Source organism: Bubalus kerabau, chromosome 3 (genome assembly GCF_029407905.1).
Source record: "Bubalus kerabau isolate K-KA32 ecotype Philippines breed swamp buffalo chromosome 3, PCC_UOA_SB_1v2, whole genome shotgun sequence".
In the NCBI taxonomy this organism is placed as follows: Eukaryota; Metazoa; Chordata; class Mammalia; order Artiodactyla; family Bovidae; genus Bubalus; species Bubalus kerabau.
This window is the reverse complement of record NC_073626.1, coordinates 6407501-6429035: the sequence shown is the minus strand read 5'-3', so window position 1 is coordinate 6429035 and position 21535 is coordinate 6407501. Positions and strand designations below refer to the sequence as shown.

The following is a 21535-nucleotide window of genomic DNA, read 5'->3' as shown; positions in this document are numbered from 1 at the left end:
AAGGAATAGGCTACACATTACTGATTAAACAGTTCTTTTATTATGAGGTAAATGTTAGCTTGGTAGAATTATTCATATTGCCTATTTATGCTTATTTACTTTCCTATGTCTGAATTTCTACATTAATCTCACTTGAAAAAAAGTCATATGTAATTTTGAAAATTCATTTTGTTTTTCTTAAATTTTCACTTGGTTACCTATAATGCTTAAATGTAAAATGGCAATTTAGATGATAATTGATGGCATTAATTTATCTTTCTGTCATATGAAGCCTATTCATCACCAGACTGATAAGAGTTTAATATAGAATTTGCCCTTTTAAATCTACAAAATGGCTCCTAAAGTCAAATTACTTTTGTTTGTGTTTTTGTTCTTTGTGAATAGTTAGAATATTTGCATATAGGATATTGGCATATATCTCTGGAAACTTAATTAGGGAATTTTCTAAGTATATTAAAATAGAGGATTTTGGGGGTTTATTTTATTTCTGTGCAATAAGAGATGTGATCCCCCCTCACCCTAAAATGGGTAAATGATCAGTGCATTTGAACTTTCCATTGAGCTTATTGGGACAGGGTATTTTTAAGTATTTATAGCTTAAGATGTAATGCTATATACATTACATTACAGTTAAGCATCACCCTCGGAAAAGGCAATAGCACCCCACTCTAGTACTCTTGCCTGGAAAATCCCATGGATGGAGGAGCCTGGTAGGCTGTAGTCCATGGGGTCGCTAAGAGTCGGACACGACTGAGCGACTTCCCTCTCACTTTTCACTTTCATTCATTGGAGAAGGAAATGGCAACCCACTCCAGTGTTCTTGCCTGGAGAATCCCAGGGACGGGGGAGCCTGGTGGGCTGCCGTCTATGGGGTCTCACAGAGTCGGACACGACTGAAGCGACTTAGCAGCAGCAGCAGCAGCATCACCCTGGCAGAAACAATGGAAAGCCTTAAGTTGTAAAGTTACAGTCCACTGAACCAGTGACGTTCTTTAGCAAAGGAGAGGAACAACAGAGATCTCTCTGTGGAAATACATACCCAATGACTAATTCTCACTGGGGATACAAATTGGGATTTTTTTACCCCATATTTCCATTTTCTTTTTTTCTTACTGATTTCTAACCAGTGAAGCCATATTATCTCTTAAAAATCACCAGGTCAATCAAAAGAAACTTCCTCTTGGTCATTTATTTTAGTAATTTGGAGGAAAGCTTCTCTTGTTATTTTCTTTTTATACACTTCTCTTTATTTCTTGTTTTCTCTCTCTTGAAGGTCAGCTAATTTCTTCCTCATATTAGTTTCCATTAATTTCAAAATGGTTCATTCATTGGGTATTTATTGAGCACCTGTTATATGCCAGGAACTGTTCCTGATCAATGCGTCAGTGAGACAACAAAGGTCTTTGCCTTTGTGGTCCTCAAGCGCTATAAACTTGGTGAGGGGAGGAGAGACAATACGGAGTAATCATGGGTGAAAGTAAATGACCTGGCGTTGTGGAAGGGAACACATGTCACGGGGGACAAAAAGGAGCAGTATAAAGGGAATTACTTGTGCGAGTGTGGGTATGTGTGTGGGGGAGTGTTGGAGAGTCACTGGCAATTTTTAAACAGTCAGGGTGAATCACACTGGGGGCAGTGATGTGTAAGCAAAGCCCTGAGGCTGAGAAGGGACGTGCGTGGTTATGCTCCAGGAGTAACAAAGCCAGCGTGGTAGGAGAGAGGGAGAGAGAGGAGATGAGTGGTCTTTCACTCTGAAGGAGACATGGAAACATTGCCCAGCTTGCAAGGATGACCGGCTGCTGGTCTGAGAATAGCTAGGTGAGAGGCAGAGAAGGAAGCAGGGAGATCAGATGGTTTATAGTTTTGGGGGGAAGATGGAAGTGAACTGGACCAGAGGATTAACAGTAGAGGTGGTGAGAGGTTATAGGATCGTAGATGTATTTCGAATACATGAGACAACAGGATTTCCTGGTGGACAGAATGTGAGGTATAAGTGCAAGAGAGAAATCAAGAAAACTTAGGGTTATTAAACTGTTCCTTTGGCTCTTCTGCAAGCCTGTATTACCCCAGTAGATTCTTCTTATGCTTGTGCAAAATGTTTCCACACCTTCCATACTTCCTATGGCTGTTTTCTGAAATTCTTCTATTATTTTTTCAACATTCTATTAAAATGTTCGTAATAAGTATGGGAAAACAATTCCCATAAAGATGTTACACAAGGGTAATCAAGAAGAAACTGGTTTCAATTTATGAGAAGTTGGAGAGAGGTGAGCACCATGCTCTCTGACAGGTGACTGAAGAGAAGAAAAGGGGCTGCTTTTGTTGGAAACTTCAGTTTTCATGGAAACAGCTCAGTATCACTGAGCATCATCAGAAATGATCTTGGGTAGCATCAGCCCTGGGGCTTCCCTGGTGGCTCAGTGGTAAAGAATCTGCCTGCCAATTCAGAAGACAGGCATTTGATCCTTGGGTTTGGAAGATACCCTGGGGGAGGAAATGGCAACACACTCCAGTATTCTTGCCTGGGAAATCCTATGGACAGAGAAGCCTGGTGGGCTACAGTTTATGGGGTCGCAAAGTGACTTTGTGACTCAAGAACAGCAACAAAGCATCAGCCTTAATGGACACCTGACCTCAGTCTGGACCTTCCTTTTAAGGAACCCCCAAGTTCCGCCATATAATGGAAGTCATTTCTTAAGCGTATTCAGTTCCACCTAAGAGAGATTATGGGAAATTCACAATATTCTATATCTAACCAAATAGTATTTCCAGCAACAAAGCTGTAATTGTTATCAAAAGTATAGTCATTTTGCCGACACTTGTTTTGAAAATATGAGTGTGAATGAAAAGTCAGGGAATAATTTTAGTAAAAGGTGAATTTTGAGTTTGCTTATACATATTCCGTCCATAAACCAAAACACGTAGAAATACACAAAACACACACGGACACACTTCCGGCGTCTCTGGGTGGCATTATCCTTGAAGGTTGTCTTCCTAGTTTTCACATTCTTGATTTTTTAATACATTAAAAAAAAACCCCAAACAGACCTCACCTCATCCAACACCTGAGATGAATCTAAGCGTTCAGGTTCAAGCAGCCAAGCATGGACAAAAGGAAATCTCTATCTATATTTAATGACCTGAAATGGAAATTGCCACATTCAGCTCCTTTTGGCGCCGGTAGTGACCAGTGTGGTAGCTTTAACTGTTGCTAGGATTCTGAAAGCCCTCAGGCACTGTAGGGCCAAGTTGTGAACAAGGATGAGAAAGTCACCAAAGTATTCCAGCAGTGATCCAGAAGTGAATTGAAGAAGGACCCAACTGTCAAAATTCAATGGAACAAGAATCTTCTATAAATGCATTCCTTGAAGGGCCGTCATCTCCAAGACAAGAAAACGTGCCCAGGATTTAAGGCTGCTAAAGATCGGTGAACTGCGATGCTCATGCCAACTCCCAACTGAGATCAATAAGTTACATTTGTCCACACCTGCTGCTACAACTCTCTTTTATTTCTAGTCATCTTCCTTCTACTACTTCGAAATCATTCACAACCTGCAGTTCTTCCCAGCCCACGTGTACAGCAAACTTCCAGTCTTTTTCCAGGTAGAGTGCCGTATTTATTGTAGTATTTGTGCATTTCTTAACCATTGAACATGTTGGAAACCCTCCCTCTGTTATTGGTTTCTGTCTTTTTTGCTCCTATGAGTCGCTGGTTAGCATTTTATAGTGTTGTGTCCCTAATCCTATTTTACCGACAAATCATGTTTTTTTTTTCTTCTTTAGCATAATGTGATGATATTTAGGAATTCATATATGGCATTATTGTCAACATGCCAGTATGAGGCAATACCATATGTTTTGCTTGAAACACAGTGACTATTTCAGTTAAGAACTGACCTTTCAAATTGTTTGGTATGCATGGTGGAGCGGACTCTATTGCCTGGGTCAGTTACAGAATTCTAGAATGATAGTGGATTTTTGTAAGTTATTTAAGTATGTCCTTTAATGGAGAAACAGAAGTTGAGATGCCAAATGACACTTCCGTAAAGTTACACAGCAAGACCATGACAGATCTAGGATTAGAGTCTGGGTCTGTCGATTCCTAGTGAGTGCTCTTTCGCGTTTAGCTTGGTCTAAGGCTGTGGTTCCCACAGGCTAGTCTTTGAACCAGGAGTATCAGCATCACCTTCAAAATTGTTAGTCGTGCAAACTCAGCGATGTAGGCCCAGCATCCTCTAGGTGATTTGAAAGCACCCTGAGGTTAGAGGGGGGCTTCCCAGGTGGCTCATTGGTAAAGAATCTACCTGCTAATGCAGGAGACGCTGGAGATGTAGGTTCAATCCCTGGCTCGGGAAGATCCCCTGGAGAAGAAAATGGCAACTCACTCCAACATTCTTCCTGGGAAATCCCACAGACAGAGGATACCTGGTAGGCTATACAGTCCATGGGGTCACAAAAGAATCAGACACGAGTAACTGAGCATGCGCACACGTAAAGTTTGAGAACCACTTGCCTAGATTACACACCACCAGTATCTCTGTGACCCAGGAGACAAAAGAATAATAAAAAGTGAATCTAAAAGATTCAGCACAGTTTGAAAAGGTTAAATTATTTTTGTGATTTTCATAGATTCCAACAGAAGCATTTAAAAAATATATAGACAATTCTGAGGTCTTAGTTTTACTTATTGATACAAGTATATACAGCACAAAACAAAAAATGTCACAATTCTAGATAATAACCTCCCTTTAGATAGTATTCAGAGGATTGTTGTTGTTTAGTTGCTAAATTGTGTCTGACTTTTTGTGACCCTATGAACTGTAGCCTGCTAGGCTCCTCTGTTTATGGGATTTCCCAGGCAAGAATACTGGAGTGGGTTGCCATTTCCTTCTCCAGGGGATCATCTTGACCCAGGGGTCAAAACTGCATCTCTTGCCTTGGCAGGCAGATTCTTTACCACCGAGCCACCAGGGAAGCCATCGTTCAGAGGCTAGATAAGTGAATTTCCCCCTAAACAGCTTGTTAACAGTAAGCCATCAAAAAACCCACATATAAATGTGAAAATCTATATACTGGAAAATCTATTTGTGTGTATGTATAGTTAACATATTGGTAATAACAAAGTAACAGCCAAAGAAATAGTTTAGTCAGATTGAATATTTTGTAATTTACTGAGAACTAGAAAGATGGCGTTCAAGAAGTTATGAATTGCCTTTCCTGTTTCCCCAGTTGACCACTGGAATATGAAACTGTGTGAAAGCCCAGGAAAATGGAGACATTTTCTTAAGTTCTTTATGATCCATGGAATTTTCAGCCCTAGCTTTAGTTTAGGTATTTGAGTGTTCGGGGCCCATGTAGAACTTCAGCTGGGGAACTTAGACACATGAATATTAGTCAAAATTCACTTAGGAAGCAATGTAAGAGGTTTTCCCTCTCCCTTAGTTAACACACACATTTTTTTAGTCATAATACATTTTTCATTTGCTTTTTCCTACTTACCCCACATGGAACAACTCTAGGCTTTAGTGTCTATTGAAGGCTTGAAGTGACAGGTGAGCAACTCAGCTGAGGTCAGCTAAAGCTGTGGTCCGTGCAGCAAAGGCACACTGGCCATTGAAACCTGTATCCCAGCTTCTTAGGTGGCCTGTCACCGGACCTCTCAGGATTTTCAATGTCCTCATCTGGAAAGTGGGGATAATGTAGCCCTTCCTGTGTGTGGGCTTGTGTGGGGACAAAGTGATATCATCTATGTAAAGCCTCAGCCCCTGATCAATTACCGTGTTGTTAACACTTACATGTCTGATGAGTTTTAATTTTTTTTTTTCCACTTCAGTCTAATTTTCTGAGGGCTCTCAGGTTTTGGTCAATTTCTCAACGGTGGTGGTGTCATTTTTATCTCACTGGTTGTGCCTTTCCTTCTGAAGTTGCTACCTAGGCTGTAGTTCCTTTAGGGCCAGGAATCGTCATCACCCACTGCACTTGGAACAATATCTTTCATAGACTAGGTTCCCCATAAATATGTGTGGAATGATTGAGAGAATACGCAAGTGAATGTGGGCCTTGGAAATGAATACAGAGTATCCCAGCAGTTAACCTGCTGATGGAGAACATTCCTGCCTAGAGGAACAGTTCAGGTAGCAGGCCCCCTGAAGAAGTAATAATGTTTGTTTCTTTAGGCAACAAAATTATCCTTTCATGACACTAATTTCCTTTTACTTGTGAATCAACCAACATTTTGTTCCTGAATACCTGAGGAAGAAATGCAAACCCACACTGATGTGCTTATTGGTACGTTAAGCCCGCATCAGGTTGAATATGAGGAAAAATGAGGGTAGAAATGTGACTATATAAACAAATAGCCCTTGTTGCTTTCTTGTGAACCCCTCTGTGACACTAATCCAGAAATGCATGCCAGTGGCAGTTGAAATATGCTATGAATTACTAGCAGTGATGTTTCTGGAACTGCACGTGTGGCCTGATTTATACCCCGATGTTCTCAATCAGATTCTAGGGATCAGTTGATCACTATCAATAACAAAGGGACAGGTGTGTTTTCTCAAGTCTTGTGCTTGCTAAAGGCAATCGTTTCCTCCCTATTGGTACTACCTTGTAAATGCAGTTTGGAATTTTTCTTCTATTCGGTGCTAGGAACACTGAAAGTGGAATTCTCGCTAGGATATAGCAGGCTGGGGCTTGTCTTCCCTGATCCCCAGACTTTAATCACAGTCCAGGTCGCCAGTGGCATGCTTTGTGGGCTCGGTTAGCAAAGTTCTTTTCAAGGACGAAAGTGGCAAGGCTGAACGGTGGGAGGAACAGCTGGGCTGTCCTGAACAGGCAGTGAAGGGACCTTCACTCCTCTGGGTAGGACATATTTTAATGCTCTTTATTTTTTTTCTATTTTTTGAAGTTGTCTTTTTATTTTTGATGTGGACCATTTTTAAAGTCTTCCTTGAATTTGTTACAACACTGCTGCTGTGCTATGTTTTGGTTTATGACCGTGAGATCGAACCTGCATGGTCTGCATCAGAAGACAAAGTCTTAACAAAGTCTTCTCGGACTGCCAGGGAAGCTTCTCAGTGCTCTGTTCAGATTAGCTGGTGGATATAATAGGATCTTTCTATGAGCTTTTGTTCAATATATATAGATAGATATAGATATAGGTCTCATATATATGTATATATATTCCTATATTTCTCTTGTGTTTTTATTGTAAAGCTAGTAAAAGACTAATAAAAGCGTGTAGGATGGTAAGGATCTGCAGATAAGAGATGACGATGAATTTCTTAAAGAGGAAATACCTGAATCAGCATTGGTTGATGACGTAGGATCAAAAAAGTTGTAACCTGGAGGAAGTGACTGCGGGAGAGGGAGCCAGGAGACCCAGCAAAACTCCAGAGAGTGGGGTCCAGGAGAAGCGAGTCCAGTTGCAAACACAAGGTCCCTTTGCTGTTGTTGCTGTTTAGTCGCTCAGTCATGTCCGCCTCTTTTGTGACTCCATTGACTGCAGCCTGCCAGGCTCCTCCGTCCGTGGGATTTCCCAGGCAAGAGTACCGGAGTGGGTGCCATTGCCTTCTCCAGGGGATCTTTCCAACGTAGGGATCGGACCCGTGTCTCCTGCATTGCAGGAGTTCTTTTTACCATCTGAGCCACCAGGGAAGGCTATTTGCTATCAGGCCATTATTTGTTCAGATTTTTTTTACCTTTTTTTTTTTTCCCTTCATCTCTTCCCAGAAGTCTCATTTTTGTCTGCATTTTTCCTTTCTCTTCTTCAAACTGGATAATTTCTATTAATCTATCTTTAATATTCTTGATTCCTTCTCTACCATCTCATTTCATGAACTCTTGAACCCATCTGGTGAATTTTTCATTGTAGTCTTTATATCTTTTGATTCTGAAATTTCCATTTGACTGTTTTTATAGTTTCCTTTTTTAGAGATTTCTTATATATGAGTCTATTAATATATTTTCCTTACTTTTTAAACCATAGTTTCTTAGAATTCTTCGAACATTTTATAAAACCTACTTTGAAGTCTTTGTCTACTAAATACAACCTCCTTACCCACTCAGAGTTAATTTTTGTTGACAGCTTATTTTTCTGAATATAGGTCACACTTTTCTATTTCTGCACTGTCCTATACATTTTTGTTGAAAACCTGCATCTTAGATAATATGGTGTAGCAAATGTGATTTTGAGCTTTTGCCTTGAGGACCATTGTTGTTGCTGTTTTATTTTGTTATTTGGCTTATATTTCATTTGTTTTGTTTTTAGTAACTTGCTTGAACTTAAGCTATCGAGTCTGTTTTCCCTGTGATGTGTGCCTGCTGCTGTCTCTCTGAATTTTTTCAAACTTTAATAAACAGTTTTAGGTTCATTTTATGGAGGCTCCTTTGCATCTGCACAGCACAGTGATCAACCAAGGATTGTCCACAGACACCTTGCATCTGTAAGATTTCACTCCTCTGCTGATGGATCTGTGTGTGGGGCTGGGAACATGTTTAAAATTCAGGTCTACTTTCTGCCAGGTCCTCTTGGGTGTTTTCTGTAGATCTGCACAGCATCCAGGTCAACTGGGGATGCGCACACAGCTTGGATAGTCTCGAGTCTTCCCTGAACACGTGCACAGACTCCTGGTCAGCACGGATCCATGGAGCACCCATTTATTAATAGCCTTTCTTTGGTCTCTCATTTCCAGGACCTCCTGATCAAATTTCTGATTAGTCGAGTGATCTACTGTATCCCAAGTGGGACTGCAACCCAGCGTAATAGAGCCACGGGCCGTCAACACTTGTTTTCTACGGATTTTGATACTTTCACAGTACAACTGGGTATGAGTTTTCCATCCTCATCACCAAAATTCCATGCCAGAGCAGTGCAACCGCTGGTTTTTATTGCCAGTGCTTCTTTGGAAGTACTACTCCACCAGCCTAGCTGGTGTTAGGGGTCACTGCAGAGATTGGAGCAGCCGTGGGTCAAGGAGGTAACCAAAGTACTTACACTTATTTCTGCAGTTTCCCATGAATGCCTATTTCTCCATTGGTTGTTAGCCTCTGGCCTCTTTCCAGAGACTGAACTGGTTGTTTTGGATTTTTCTCCCATCCAGTTTTCCCTTGTTTCTTGGGGACTAGGATTTGACAATCTCTTCTTTCTGCCATACCCACATTCCCTACCATCATTTTTAAAAGATATTTTCCTTGGCTATAGAATTTTAAGCTTTAGTGTTGTTTTTCTTTTTGCCCTTTAAAGATGTCTGCCCACGCTCTTCTGGCTTACAGAGTTTCGATGAGAAGTCTGCTACAATTTTTAACTTTGTTCCTCTACGTGTGATATGCCTCTTTTCTCTGGTTACTTTCATGGTTTCTTTTTGCTGTTGGTTTTCAGTGGTTTGCACATGATGTGTGTATGTGTATGTTTTATCCTACTCGATGTTTTCTGAACTTCTTCGACCTCTGCTTTGGTGTCTGTCACTGATCTGAGGGAATTTTTAGTCATTTTTCCTTTGATCCTTCTTCTGTCTATGTGCTCTGTCTTCCTTTCCTATATTCAAAATTACCGGTATGTTAGTCCATTTGGAATTTTTCTATTATTCTTGGATACTCTGCTCTTTTTTTTTGCTCTCTTTTTGCCTTTCTGTTTTTATTTAGATAATCTCTGCTGCTGATGCACTGAGTTCAACTGATTTTATTCTCAGTTGTACTTAGACTACTAATGAGCTTGTTGATGGCATTCTGCATTTTCCTTACCATATTGTTCATTTCTACATTTCCATCTGATTCTTTATTATTCTATCCCTTTGTTGAAATTCCTCATATATTCATTATGTTACCCAGTCTTTATATGGGAGCTATTAACACATTAATTACATATTTCTTCCAGCTTTATGGAGCTGTAATTGACATATAACACCATGTAAGTTTAAGGTGTACAACATGATGATCTGATATATAAATATTGCAAAGTGATAACGACACTAAGGTTAGTTAATGCATCTATCACTTTGCATACTTTTTTTTTTTTGTAATGAAAACGTTCAAGATCTACTCACTTAACTTTCAAGTAAAAAATGCAGCACTACAAATTACAGTTACCATGCTTAAATTAGATCCCATAACTTACTTATTTTAGAACTAGAAGTTCACCTTCACTCATTTACCCCCACATCCTACTTCTGCCTTGGCAATGACAGATCTACTTTCTGCTTCTCTGTGTGTGTTTTTTAAAAAATTCCACATATAGGTGAGATCACACAATATTTGTCTAAATTTGCTTCTTCTTCACAGTTGAATAATATTCCATTGCATGTATGCCACATCTTCTTTATCCATTCCTCTACTGATGAACATTTAGATTGTTTATATGTCTTGTGCTGTGCTTAGTTGCTCAGTCGTGTCAGACTCTTTGCGACCCCATGGACTGTAGCCCCCCAGGCTCCTCTGTCCATGGGGATTCTCCAGGCACAAATACTGGAGTGGGTTGCCATGCCCTCCTCCAGGGGATCTTCCCAACCTAGGGATCGAACCCAGGTCTCTCACATTGCAGGCAGATTCTTTACTATCTGAGCCACCAGGGAAGCTACTGTAGACAAAGCTGTGGTAAACGTGAGGTTGCAGAAGTTTGTTGACATAGTGATTATACCCAGATGGGGGATGGCTGGATCATATGGTAGCTCTGTTTTGTTTTTGAGACCCTTCCCTCCTGTTTCTCGTAGTGGTTGTACCAATTTACATCCAGCCAACAGTGCACAAGATTTCCCCTTTCCCCACAGCCTCACCAGCACAAGTTATTCCAGTCTTTTTGATAACAGCCAATCCAACAGGTGTGAGGGGATAGCTCCTTGTGGTTTTGCTTTATGTTTGGGACTAACCACCTGCCAGGTTTCTGTACCCTAAGTGGAAGCTGGACGTTTGACATACACAATTTTTAAATTTTCTCAACTCTTATGCAGGGAAATTGGAGACTTTTAGAAGTTAAGCAATTTCCCGTGTGCAAGAGACTGAAAAAATGTACTGGGGTATACTTGCTTTAGAATGCTGTGTTACTTTCTGCTGTACAACACGTGAATCAGCCATAAGTATACGTATATACCCTTCCCTTTGGGTCTCCCTTCCAAGTCCCCCACCCCCCCCCGCCCAGCCCCATCCCACCTCTCTAGGTCACCACCGAGCACCGAGCTGAGCTCTTTGTGCCATATAACAGCTGTCCACTATCTATCTATTTACTATGTGGTAGTGTATATATGTCAATCCCAATCTCCCAGCTCATCTCCCAACACGCATCCATTGTCTATGTCCATATTTCTATTCCTGCCCTGCAAATGGGTTTATCTGTACCATTTTTCTAGATTCCACATATATGCGTAAATATATGATACTTGACCAGTGTCTTTCTAGTTGTTAACACAAGTTGATTCCACAGTGTTATTCTGACTCTTTATTTAAGTGATAGTGTGTTATGTTTTTAGGGCTTCCCAGGTGGCTCAGTGGTAAAGAATCTACCCGTCAATGCAGGAGACAGGGTTCGATGCCTGGGTCGGGAAGATCCCCTGGAGGAGGAAATAGCAACCCATTCCAGTATTCTTGCCTGGAGAATCCCATGGACAGAGGAACTTGGCGGGCTCTAGTCCATGAGGTTGCAAAGAGTCGGAGATGACTGAGCGACTGAGCACGCATGCACATGTTAGGTTTAAGTAGTGACTTTCCAAGGTAAATTTTATAGTCCCCTTTTATTTATTCTCTAATATAGATTTAGATTGCACTACAAAAAATGATTGCACAGAATGAGAGAGGAGACTTGGTAGGCCAGTTTGTTATTAGAAGTATCTTCCTACTTGCATGTGTCTCACAGAAACATCAAATTCAGATCCCTATAGAGGCCAGGCAATGACAACCTACTCCAGTACTCTTGCCTGGAAAATCCCATGGACGGAGGAGCCTGCTGGGCTGCAGTCCATGGGATCGCTAGGAGTCGGACACGACTGAGCAACTTCACTTTCACTTTTCACTTTCATGCATTGGAGAAGGAAATGGCAACCCACTCCAGTGTTCTTGCCTGGAGAATCCCTGGGACAGGGAGCCTGGTGGGCAGCCGTCTATGGGGTCGCACAGAGTCGGACGCGACTGAAGCAACTTAGCAGTAGCAGCAGCAGCATAGAGGCCAGACCAGAAATAGAACTGAGTGAAGAATTCTGGGTCTGTGATCACTGTCATTTTCCTTGACACTTGTGGCTCTGTTTTTGAAAGTGGCAGGGATGCAGAGAAATGTTTCTTTATAAGAAAAAAAAATAAAAAAAAAAAAAAAGAAAAACAGCAGCTCTAGCAGAATGCTATGTGGGTACTCTCTCTCTCTGCCTTAGGACTGGCAGAATTTACTTGACCTGCACATTTAGTTAATTTTTTTAGATTGAGGCATATTGCAGCAGTTCCTGAGCACTGCCTGTTGTTTTAAAGTCATCTGTTAAAGTATCTGTTTGCTCTTGAGATCGTTTCGTGCGTTCGTGTGCACTCAGTTGCTCAGATGTGCCCGACTCTTTGCAACCCCATGGGCTGTAGCCGGCCTGGCTCTTCTATGCATGGAATTTTCCAGTCAAGGATGTCGGAGTGGATTGCCGTTTCCTTCTTCAGGGGATCTTCCTGACCCAGAGATCAAACCCATGTCTCCTGGGTCTCCTGCATTGGCAGGCAGATTCTTTACCACTGTGCCGCCTGGGAAGTCCTGAGATCATTCACTGTTAACTGTCTGCCAAGCACCCACTCCTTCCAGTCTCTGTTCTGGGCTCTAAATATGCAGCAATGAAGTTGGTGCCTTGCCTTTATGGAGCTTACATTTTGGTTTGTGATCTGCAACAAGGAGAGCAGGGACCCCGGACACTAGCAACATTGCCTAAAGAACATGCCGCCACCACGCCCCACCGATGTTGCCAATTTTAAAAAATTTTCCAAGAGAAGCCAGAAGTCAGATTTTTGATGGCAATTTTTTTTATTTTTCAATATTGGCTCAATCTGTTTAAAATCACTGTGGAGGTCAAACAAAGCATGTTTGCAGACAGAATCTGGCTTGCGACCTCTGTCTAACACCATCTTTGCCCTTGCTGGTCTGCTTGAGAAGAAAAATGCAATGGAATGACAGCTGTAGCCATGCTAATTCCCTTCTCTGGAAGCAATGAACCCGTACTCGGAGATTTGGCAACGCCAGGATTTAATTTGCAATAAATACAAGGTCAACAATTTCAGTGAAAGCCATTTTAAGATCAGTCTTAAAGCAATCAAAAAAAAAAAAAGTGTACAAATTAGCTTTTTAGTGATTATTAACCTGGGCTCCACAGGATATGGTCAACGGGATACTTGCAAGCAGGTTATACTGCAATTACCAACCTGCTTGCAAGTTTGAGACCGGCTTTTAAAATGTGATTCCTCTTGTGCATGCTCAGCCTCTCAGTCAGACTCTTTGTGACTCCGTGGACTGTAGCCCACCAGGCTCCTCTGTCCATGGGATTTCCCAGGCAAGAATACTGACAGGTTGCTATTTCCTCCAGAGGACCATCCTGACCCAGGGATCGAACCTGCATCTCCTGAATTGGCAGGCAGATTCTTTACCACTGTGGCACCTGGCAAGCCCTAGTGCAGGCTGCTTGAATTTCAGCAAACATGCCACACCGTGGTCCAAATTTGTAGCCTTAGTGAAAGGTTTGCTCATTAGTTCATTAAGTCAGGTGTTCCTGAAAGGCCAATCACAAGCTTTGGGGGTAAATTGATAGTGTTAATAACTGTTATTTTCCCTTTTGTTTTTTTAATGAAAGCCACTTTGGACTTTCTTGATAATATAGGTCATAGAGGTAATTTGGCAAAAATATCGGTTCTCGGATTGGCTTCATCTTTGGTGAGTCACATAAGTGATAGGTTTTTACGAGGGTGTGGTGACTGTTCGTCAATCAGTAACTTATTAAAAGTACTGTTTGCTGATGGATTCTGCTCACTGTTCTGTGAACGTCTCATTCTCATTTTCATCAGCCCTCTGTGCTCATAGGTCTTTTCCATTCACCTTTGCCGGCTTGTTTCCGAGTTCTGCCCACTCCTCAGAATCCACTCCGCTGCCTCCAGCTCACCTATTTGGCCTCTGAAACTGGTCTCGCCTCTATTTTTTTCATCTATTTGTCACAGCTTTTAGCAATTGGGTCATTTTTAAAGCTTTTAAACACTGCTTTCCCACTTTGGAAGTCTTCAAATTAAATTCCCAGGAATCGCAACTGGGAACACACATTCAGGTATTAATGTTTAGGCCAGAACCAATATGTTACCCATGTCTTTTTTATGCCTGACAGCCAGGGAACATGCTCTCTGATTTTCTCCGGTTCAAGATGGCTCTATTATTCTTTACCAACTCTGTTCAGCGGGCTGTATCTCAATCATAAGGAACCTGACTACAAACCCCAAATCCCAGCTCATCAAAACCTGGAGACTGACATTCCTTATTGCAAATGGTGCTTGATCTAAGCTCCTAGAGATACCAAGGCCAGAGGGACCTTCTGCCATACCCTTTAGTCATGAGACCCAGGAATACTGGGTTCTACTTCTCCTTTAGTGGTACCTGCTTTAAAATGATACATCACTTGGTTCTATCAAACTGCTCTCTAGATTCAAGGACTTGCTTTATATGAGAGAATGAAGGAATTCTGATCTTATTTTATAACTGTGCTCAGTCTTACTGCATGTAAATTGCATTCTGAATATGGTTCAGAAAGATATTTAAAACGTAGCCTTCTACAAAGAGAGAGAAGTGGTCTGCCTTATCTGCAAGTCTCCTGAGCACTAGAATGATGTGAAGAGAGACAACCTGTGCTTTTCGGCTTGCATATTTTAGATTCTATGTCTCCACATAAATGTATGATGAGCATAAAGTGAGCAACTTTACAAATTACAAACATTTTAAAGACAAATATTAACTACGTATTGTGTTAGTCACTCAGTCGTGTCTGACTCTTGTGACCCCGTGGACTGTAGCCCACCAGGCTCTGTCCTTGGGATTCGCCAGGCAAGAATATTGGAGAAGGGTCCCATGCCCTTCTCCAGGGGAATTTTCCTGACCCAGGGATTGAACTTGACTCTCCCACATTGCAGGCAGTTTCTTCACCAGGGAATGTCAGCTATGTATTAGGTTGATACCAAATTCAAGGAAACAAAAGAAAACAGATTTCCACTCCATGTGTGTTCTCAGAAGTAGATGCTTTTGAATTCCTCTTCAGTCACTGTGACGTGGAATAAAACAAGCAAATTGAACTTTGATTTCTGTTACTTGGCTAAAATTTCCTCATTTTAATGTCAGTTTTTTTCTTTTAGATAATTTTACATTTCCCCCCCATTTTAGAGGTAATCAACTTGAATCTTTCAAGTTTCACTTACATAAAAGAGCTTTAAAATTACTACTAAAAGGACTAAAATCTTTCCTTTTGCCACGCTGATTGCCATGAAAGAGCTCGCTTGCCTTTTGTGAACTGACTTTTTAAAACTACGATTGAGAGCTCTGAATAAAAAAAAAAAGTCACATGTATCATTCATACATGATATACTTTGTTTTACTGCCAAATACTGATAACCATTTCAAGAGGGCAAATTCCAAGTTTAAAAAGCTCCTTTGGTAACTATTTATAGTAACCTAATAAATGCTAGGACAATCCCTCATTTTTGAAATTTCCCACTTATTATAATCATCTGGCCGCAGATTGTATTCTAGTGCAGTATTTTTATCAATTGAAGTAATATCACACGGAAGAGCTTATAGATTGAACTGAATAATTAACTGCAGGACTCTAAGGATTCTTTATGCGTGCTACAGACACATTTCCTTTCATAAAGTGTGCGTAATCCATATCGTTGTTGGATGATGTGCTCAGAATTTAATCTGCTTGCTACCTAAGTATATGTATTTATCATTAACTTTATCAGCTATGGGGGTTCCCAGGAGGCTCAGTGGTAAAGAACCTGCCTGACAATGCAGGAGACTTGGGTTTGACCCCTGGGTCAGGAAGATCCCCTGGAGCAGGAAATGGCAACCCACTCCAGTATTCTTGCCTGGAGAATCCCAAGGACAGGGGAGCCTGGTCAGGTACAGTCCATGGGGTCACAAAAGTGTTGGACATGACTTCGTGACTAAACAACATTCTCAGATATTATCTACTTTCGACAGTTGCATAGCTAGATCTTCATATTTTAAAAAAAGATAAAAATAAAATCTACTGAAAGCTTGTGAAAGCAAGTTTTCATCATAAACTTCAGTGCAATCTGAAGGTTTTTTTTTTTAGGCATAAAAGAAGGAAGTTTAGGCTGTCTACTTGAAGCCTGATTTTTTCCTAGAGATTACTTGTGTAAAACATCTTGTGAATATTTGCCAGCTCTCAGTTTGTTAGAAGTCTAGCTAAACAAACAAGAACAACAATAAAAACAAGTTGCCATCTGAAGAGCACAGGGGATGATACTAGTCTTTTGTAATAACCTAGGTGGGAAAAGAATATGTGTATGTGTAACTGAGGCACAGTACTGACACTGGAAATTAACATGACACGTTAAGTCAAGTGTGTGTGTGTGTGTGTGTGTGTTAGACGCTCAATCGCGTCTCTTTGCGACCCCATGGACTGTAGCCCACCAGGCTCTTCCGTCCATCAAATATACTTCAATAAAATAAAAAATTGAAAAAACCAAGACACCAAATCAAATGCTATTGACTATAAACGGAGATTTGCGGGGACCGTTAAGAAGCATCGTAGCTCTATCTCTCCAACCCCAAATTGCTTAATATGTTTTAAGATGGGGCCAATCTATTCCAGTTTTCAAATACTACTTTTCTTTTTCAGAGGAACTTGATTTAAATCTGTGCATTGCCAAGGGCAAGGAGCAGAGAACATGGATCGAGAGGTAAGATTGATGTAACAGGAGCCCCTTTTTGATTTTTATTTTTCGTTTAAAAGCAGCCTTTTAAGCTTTATTTTTCATAATATTATCCGTGGAGAGAAAGTATAGAAGTGAATGGGAATGCGGTCTCCATTGCAGCACTCACGAGTAAAGAGGATGATTCACGAGTGGAGCAGACAATGTAACCGCAAAAGAGAGTCTCTAGAAGAGAAACAAAAGTGCCTTCAGAATTTCCAAGGCTTCCCACCATCCTTAGTAGGGCTTCAGTGTGCCTGTCCACTGTTTCTATTTTTGATGAGATTTATAAACACAGCATCACGTATTTTCATGCGGCTTATCGCCCAGGGGCAGAATTAGATTGACTGCACTGAAGCTATGAGGCTTGTGAGTTTTGGGCAAGGGCTGGAGTGAAATAAGTAGTGTAATTGTTTTTGTGGAGTGACCGTGGGACCCCCTCTGTTCTGAATTACACATGGCTCAACCCTTTGACCTAACCAGACTCGGCAGTGGCTGGCGGGGCTCCTGAAGCTGTGTGGAAAGGGCCCATCACTGACAAGCTGGAAGGTTCTCTGTCAGGGAGATGCAGGCCAACGATCGTGTTAAACTAGAGTAATTACCAGCGAGACCACATTTGTGACCACCTCAACTTCACTGAACCCACCACGATTACTTCAACAGAACTGCCAATGCAAGAAATTTGTGGAATCCAAATGAAGCATGGGCCCTTTGATTAACAGAAGACGCATAAATATATAAATGTAATTTACTAAAGTTTGGATCATCTTCAAGGAGATTTTTCCAAATTATTCAAAAATCATTATAATGATGTAAAAAATACATAAGGTTTGGGAAAGTGCTATAAGCCATAATAAAAAGTTCTTTCATTGCAATAAGTTTAATTTAAATTCTTCAAAAAATAGATGCCAGTCCCCTGATATAATTCCTCAAAGGAATCAGAGCTAAGCGGGATGCAGGGAACTTTGGAAAAAGCTGGAAAGAATCATATGTGCTGATATTTTTGCATTTGCTGAAAACTGAGTCTGTGATTCACATGATAATGAGTCAGATCAATGTAAGATTCTATGTAAGATATCTATGTAAGATTTGGAAGTCAGTCATTCGAGGTTTTATTTTTGATTCAGTTCTTTAATTTTCAAAGGTAATAGAAGTAGAGAACTTTGGTTTACTTTCAAGCACTTGACAGTTTTTCCAAAACTAGTCCCATTTCTGAAATTTGTCTAAAATGCTTTTACCTACTTTTTTTTTTTCATGGCCAGTTTTACAAAGTAAAGGTCTCTATAGGTGTTTTGGGGCTTCCCTAGTGGTTCAAATGGTAAAGAATATGCCTACAATGCAGGAGACTCAGGTTCAATCCCTGAGTTGGGAAGATCCTCAGGAGAAGGAATGGCTCCCACTCTTGTATTCTTGCCTGGAAAATCCTATGGACAGAGGAGCCTGGTGGGCTATAGTCTGTGGGGTTGCAAAGAGTTGGACAGGACTGAGCAACTAACATTTTCACTTTTTGTAGATGTTTTGTGCTTGCAACAACTTAGAAATCATTTAGCATTTAAATTTTTTCTTTCTCATCATAGGCAACTCAGGCCGAATATTAATTCAATTCTTAGTTACCTGACATTTAAATTTTTTTAAAAAATATGCAACTTTACATTTTTGGAATGTTATTCATCTACTCTGGGAACCCTAAAAGATCAGAATAGGGAAGTCATCAGATCACTTACAGAAGAAAAAACCACTATCATATCCTATAAAGCCCCAACAAAACTGTACTCAGCCCTACACAGTCTTGCTCTCATTAGCAGTGAAGGGTGTGCTCACCACGCTATCTAACATGGAGTGCTTAGAGCAGCCAGGTGCAAATTGCAAGCTGTTTCACTTTGGCTGTTATCCCTTAAATAGACAAAGTAATAGACTGGGAGAACAAAAAGAGCTCCTGCTCAAGCTGAATAAATGAAAGCCTTAACAGGGACACACCAGCTGTCTAGGAGAATTCAATGTCGTGAATACTAAATATCAGCTTTATGCCACTTGCCAAGGAAGAGGGCTCCAATCACACCCCTGCCTTTTATTATTGAGAGGAAGTGGCTTCCAAACTGAACTTCGCTTTAGTGTAAAGGCAACAGGGTGGCCGAAGTGGGTGCTAACAGAAGCCAACAGACCGGCTCCTGTTTACCATCACAGCACTGCACCCAGCAATCCAGGCATGAGTGGGTTCCTACAAGGTGGGCCAGACAGAATTTCTACCCGTGCCTTTTTTGGGGGTGGGAGGTGCGGAGGGGGCTGATCCAAGCAAAGCTTCAGAGCGCTGAAGCAACAAAAACAATCACCACCACCCGCTTCTCCGCAACGCGATGACTGCGGAGTTAGTCTGCTGAACAACAATGGTTCACCTTAGGAACACCTCCGTTAATTTCATGGAACAGACCCGCCAGGCCAGGTTGCTTAGGAATCTGAGATAGTGTCTCTGAAAAGGGACCCTGAGGCTGTCACTCCAAAGCTGCTTCTCCCTGTGACTTCCCCGTGCGCCCTGGAACCTCCGTCTGGGAGAAGGGACGTCAACTCCGGCTCTGGGGGCCGCTGGCCGGGTCTGACTGCGGGGGGGGGGGTGGGGGAGGTAGGGGCGGGGGGGGGTGGGGGGGGTGGGGGAGGTAGGGGCGGGGGGGGTGGGGGGGGTGGGGGGGGTAGGGGCGGGGGGGGGTAGGGGGGGGTGGGGGGGTAGGGGGGGGTGGGGGGGTAGGGGCGGGGGGGGGGTTCCTGCGCACGCAGGCGGGAGGGCGGCGACCCCGAGCCGGCCTTGTTTACAGCCGGACAGGAGAAAACAGCCAGACACAAATGCGGGCTGACGGTTTCATGGAGCACAGTCGGGTGATCCCAGATGCAATGTGACTGGCCTGAACTGAGCGATGATGTGTGCAGTATGCAGAATCCTCTCCCTGGCTGGTCTGTGCCCACCAGGCTCCGAGGCGCGCGGCCCGCGCCCCTCGGCCACCGCTCCCAGCGCCGCCCGGGCGTGGTGCAGACCGATGCCTTCTGACAACAATCACATTCTTTTAAAAACTTCCTAGGTTTTGGTTGTCACTGGTCATAAATGGGTGTGTTGTTGTGGCGCGCGTGCGTTACTCGGTCATGGATTTCCTTGCCAGTGGAGAGTGTGGGCATCAAAATATATTTGCTGCTTTTTTCACGAAAAGGAAAATATCATTGAAAACACTGTCAGTTCTTACAAACTGCAGGCAGTTCTCCCCCACCCCCCCTTTGTTCAGATCATCAAGTATTACTTTCTTCCACCCTCTATCGTGTACTTATGGTTAACAGAAGAACCAAAATTTCAAAGAAAGACCTGATAAGAGAAGGAGATTTAATACTAAGCGCACATATGAATGTGTGATTAGAAGCTGCTCATTTTGATTTTAGAGTTAGATTGTATTAAATGAGTTAAACAGGAATGTGAAGGGAAAAAAATCCATGAGGAATATCCATAGTATTTTTAGTTAAGGCTTCTATATATGTTGCTTTCTTTTTTTCAGAACTCAATAAATATCAGTGAGAAGCAGGAAGATACTAGGGAATAAATTTGTTTCTTTAATTTCACTTTTGAAGTACAAGTGCTTACTATGTTAATGTGAACTTATTAAAAATAATAATGCTTACAGGGGTACACTCACTTATCAAGGAGTAATGAATGAAGGAATTGATGCAAAATGTAACTGAAGGATTACTTTAGCATGAACTAAAGAGACTCATCAGGAAAGAGAGAATCTAAATTGAGAAGAGGGTGGAGGAAAATGCAATTTTCACTGCTTAAAGGTGCCCAAGTGTAAAGGAGAGAAAAGAGGAAATTGGCAAAGGATAGAGTCGGAAATCACTCCCAATTTCCTCTGGAACATGTGTTACTAGTAAAGAGGTCAAAAAATATAAACCATCACTGGATAATCCTCTCAAAGACTTTATCTCTGGTGCGTACAATCAGACTTCACTTTCTTTTTGAATATGTGAGCTTGTGAAAATATCCAAGACGTTTTTAATATTGGAGAGCAAGTACATAATTTCATTTGAAATCCTTAGTAAGGAAATGAGGTCTATTAATAGGCCACATCCATCTATTTAAAGAACATGTTTAACTGGATCTGAAAGGAGTGAGGTGCCAGGATTCCTCAACCATGTCAAGAAAACTAATACTCTGCTGTTACCTTGGATGAAGGCTGTGAAAAAAACAATCACACTTCAGCCTTTTCCTTAGCAAAATGTAGGAACATTTAGTGCAATTGTGAACTCCTCTTTTTAAAAGTTTACCAAGATTTTCATGAATGTAGTCTAATCTTTTTATATTAAAAATTGAAAAATTATGAAGATGAGTCTATTTATGTTCTATTGTTATTTAAGCACACATTTTAACATATATGGTACTATGCATTTTAGGATTTGTATCTGACTGTAAATAACCTTCCAAATGTTATTTGTATCTTTTAAATAGAGCAATGACACAGAAGACTTTATTCTACTTTAACTCTGGATGTAAAATAAAATATCAGAGTTTTTTAGTTCAAGGAAAAATAATATAATTACTGGACTTCTAAGATTTGTCATGCATTTTGTTTAAAAGAAAATCTTAAAATAT

At 41.3% G+C, this 21535-nt stretch overlaps 1 protein-coding gene across 1 annotated transcript in view; it reads left to right on the top strand.

Annotated features, from left to right (window-relative positions):
* LOC129645359 (uncharacterized) overlaps window positions 1-21535 on the top strand; it is a 288071-nt gene that overhangs the window by 110174 nt on the left and 156362 nt on the right. Inside the window, exons 2-3 of the mRNA XM_055570431.1 lie at window positions 8694-8826; window positions 16842-16902. Coding sequence (XP_055426406.1) covers window positions 16891-16902 — 12 coding nt within the window. The 5' untranslated portion in view covers window positions 8694-8826; window positions 16842-16890. The remainder of the gene's footprint in view (window positions 1-8693; window positions 8827-16841; window positions 16903-21535) is intronic.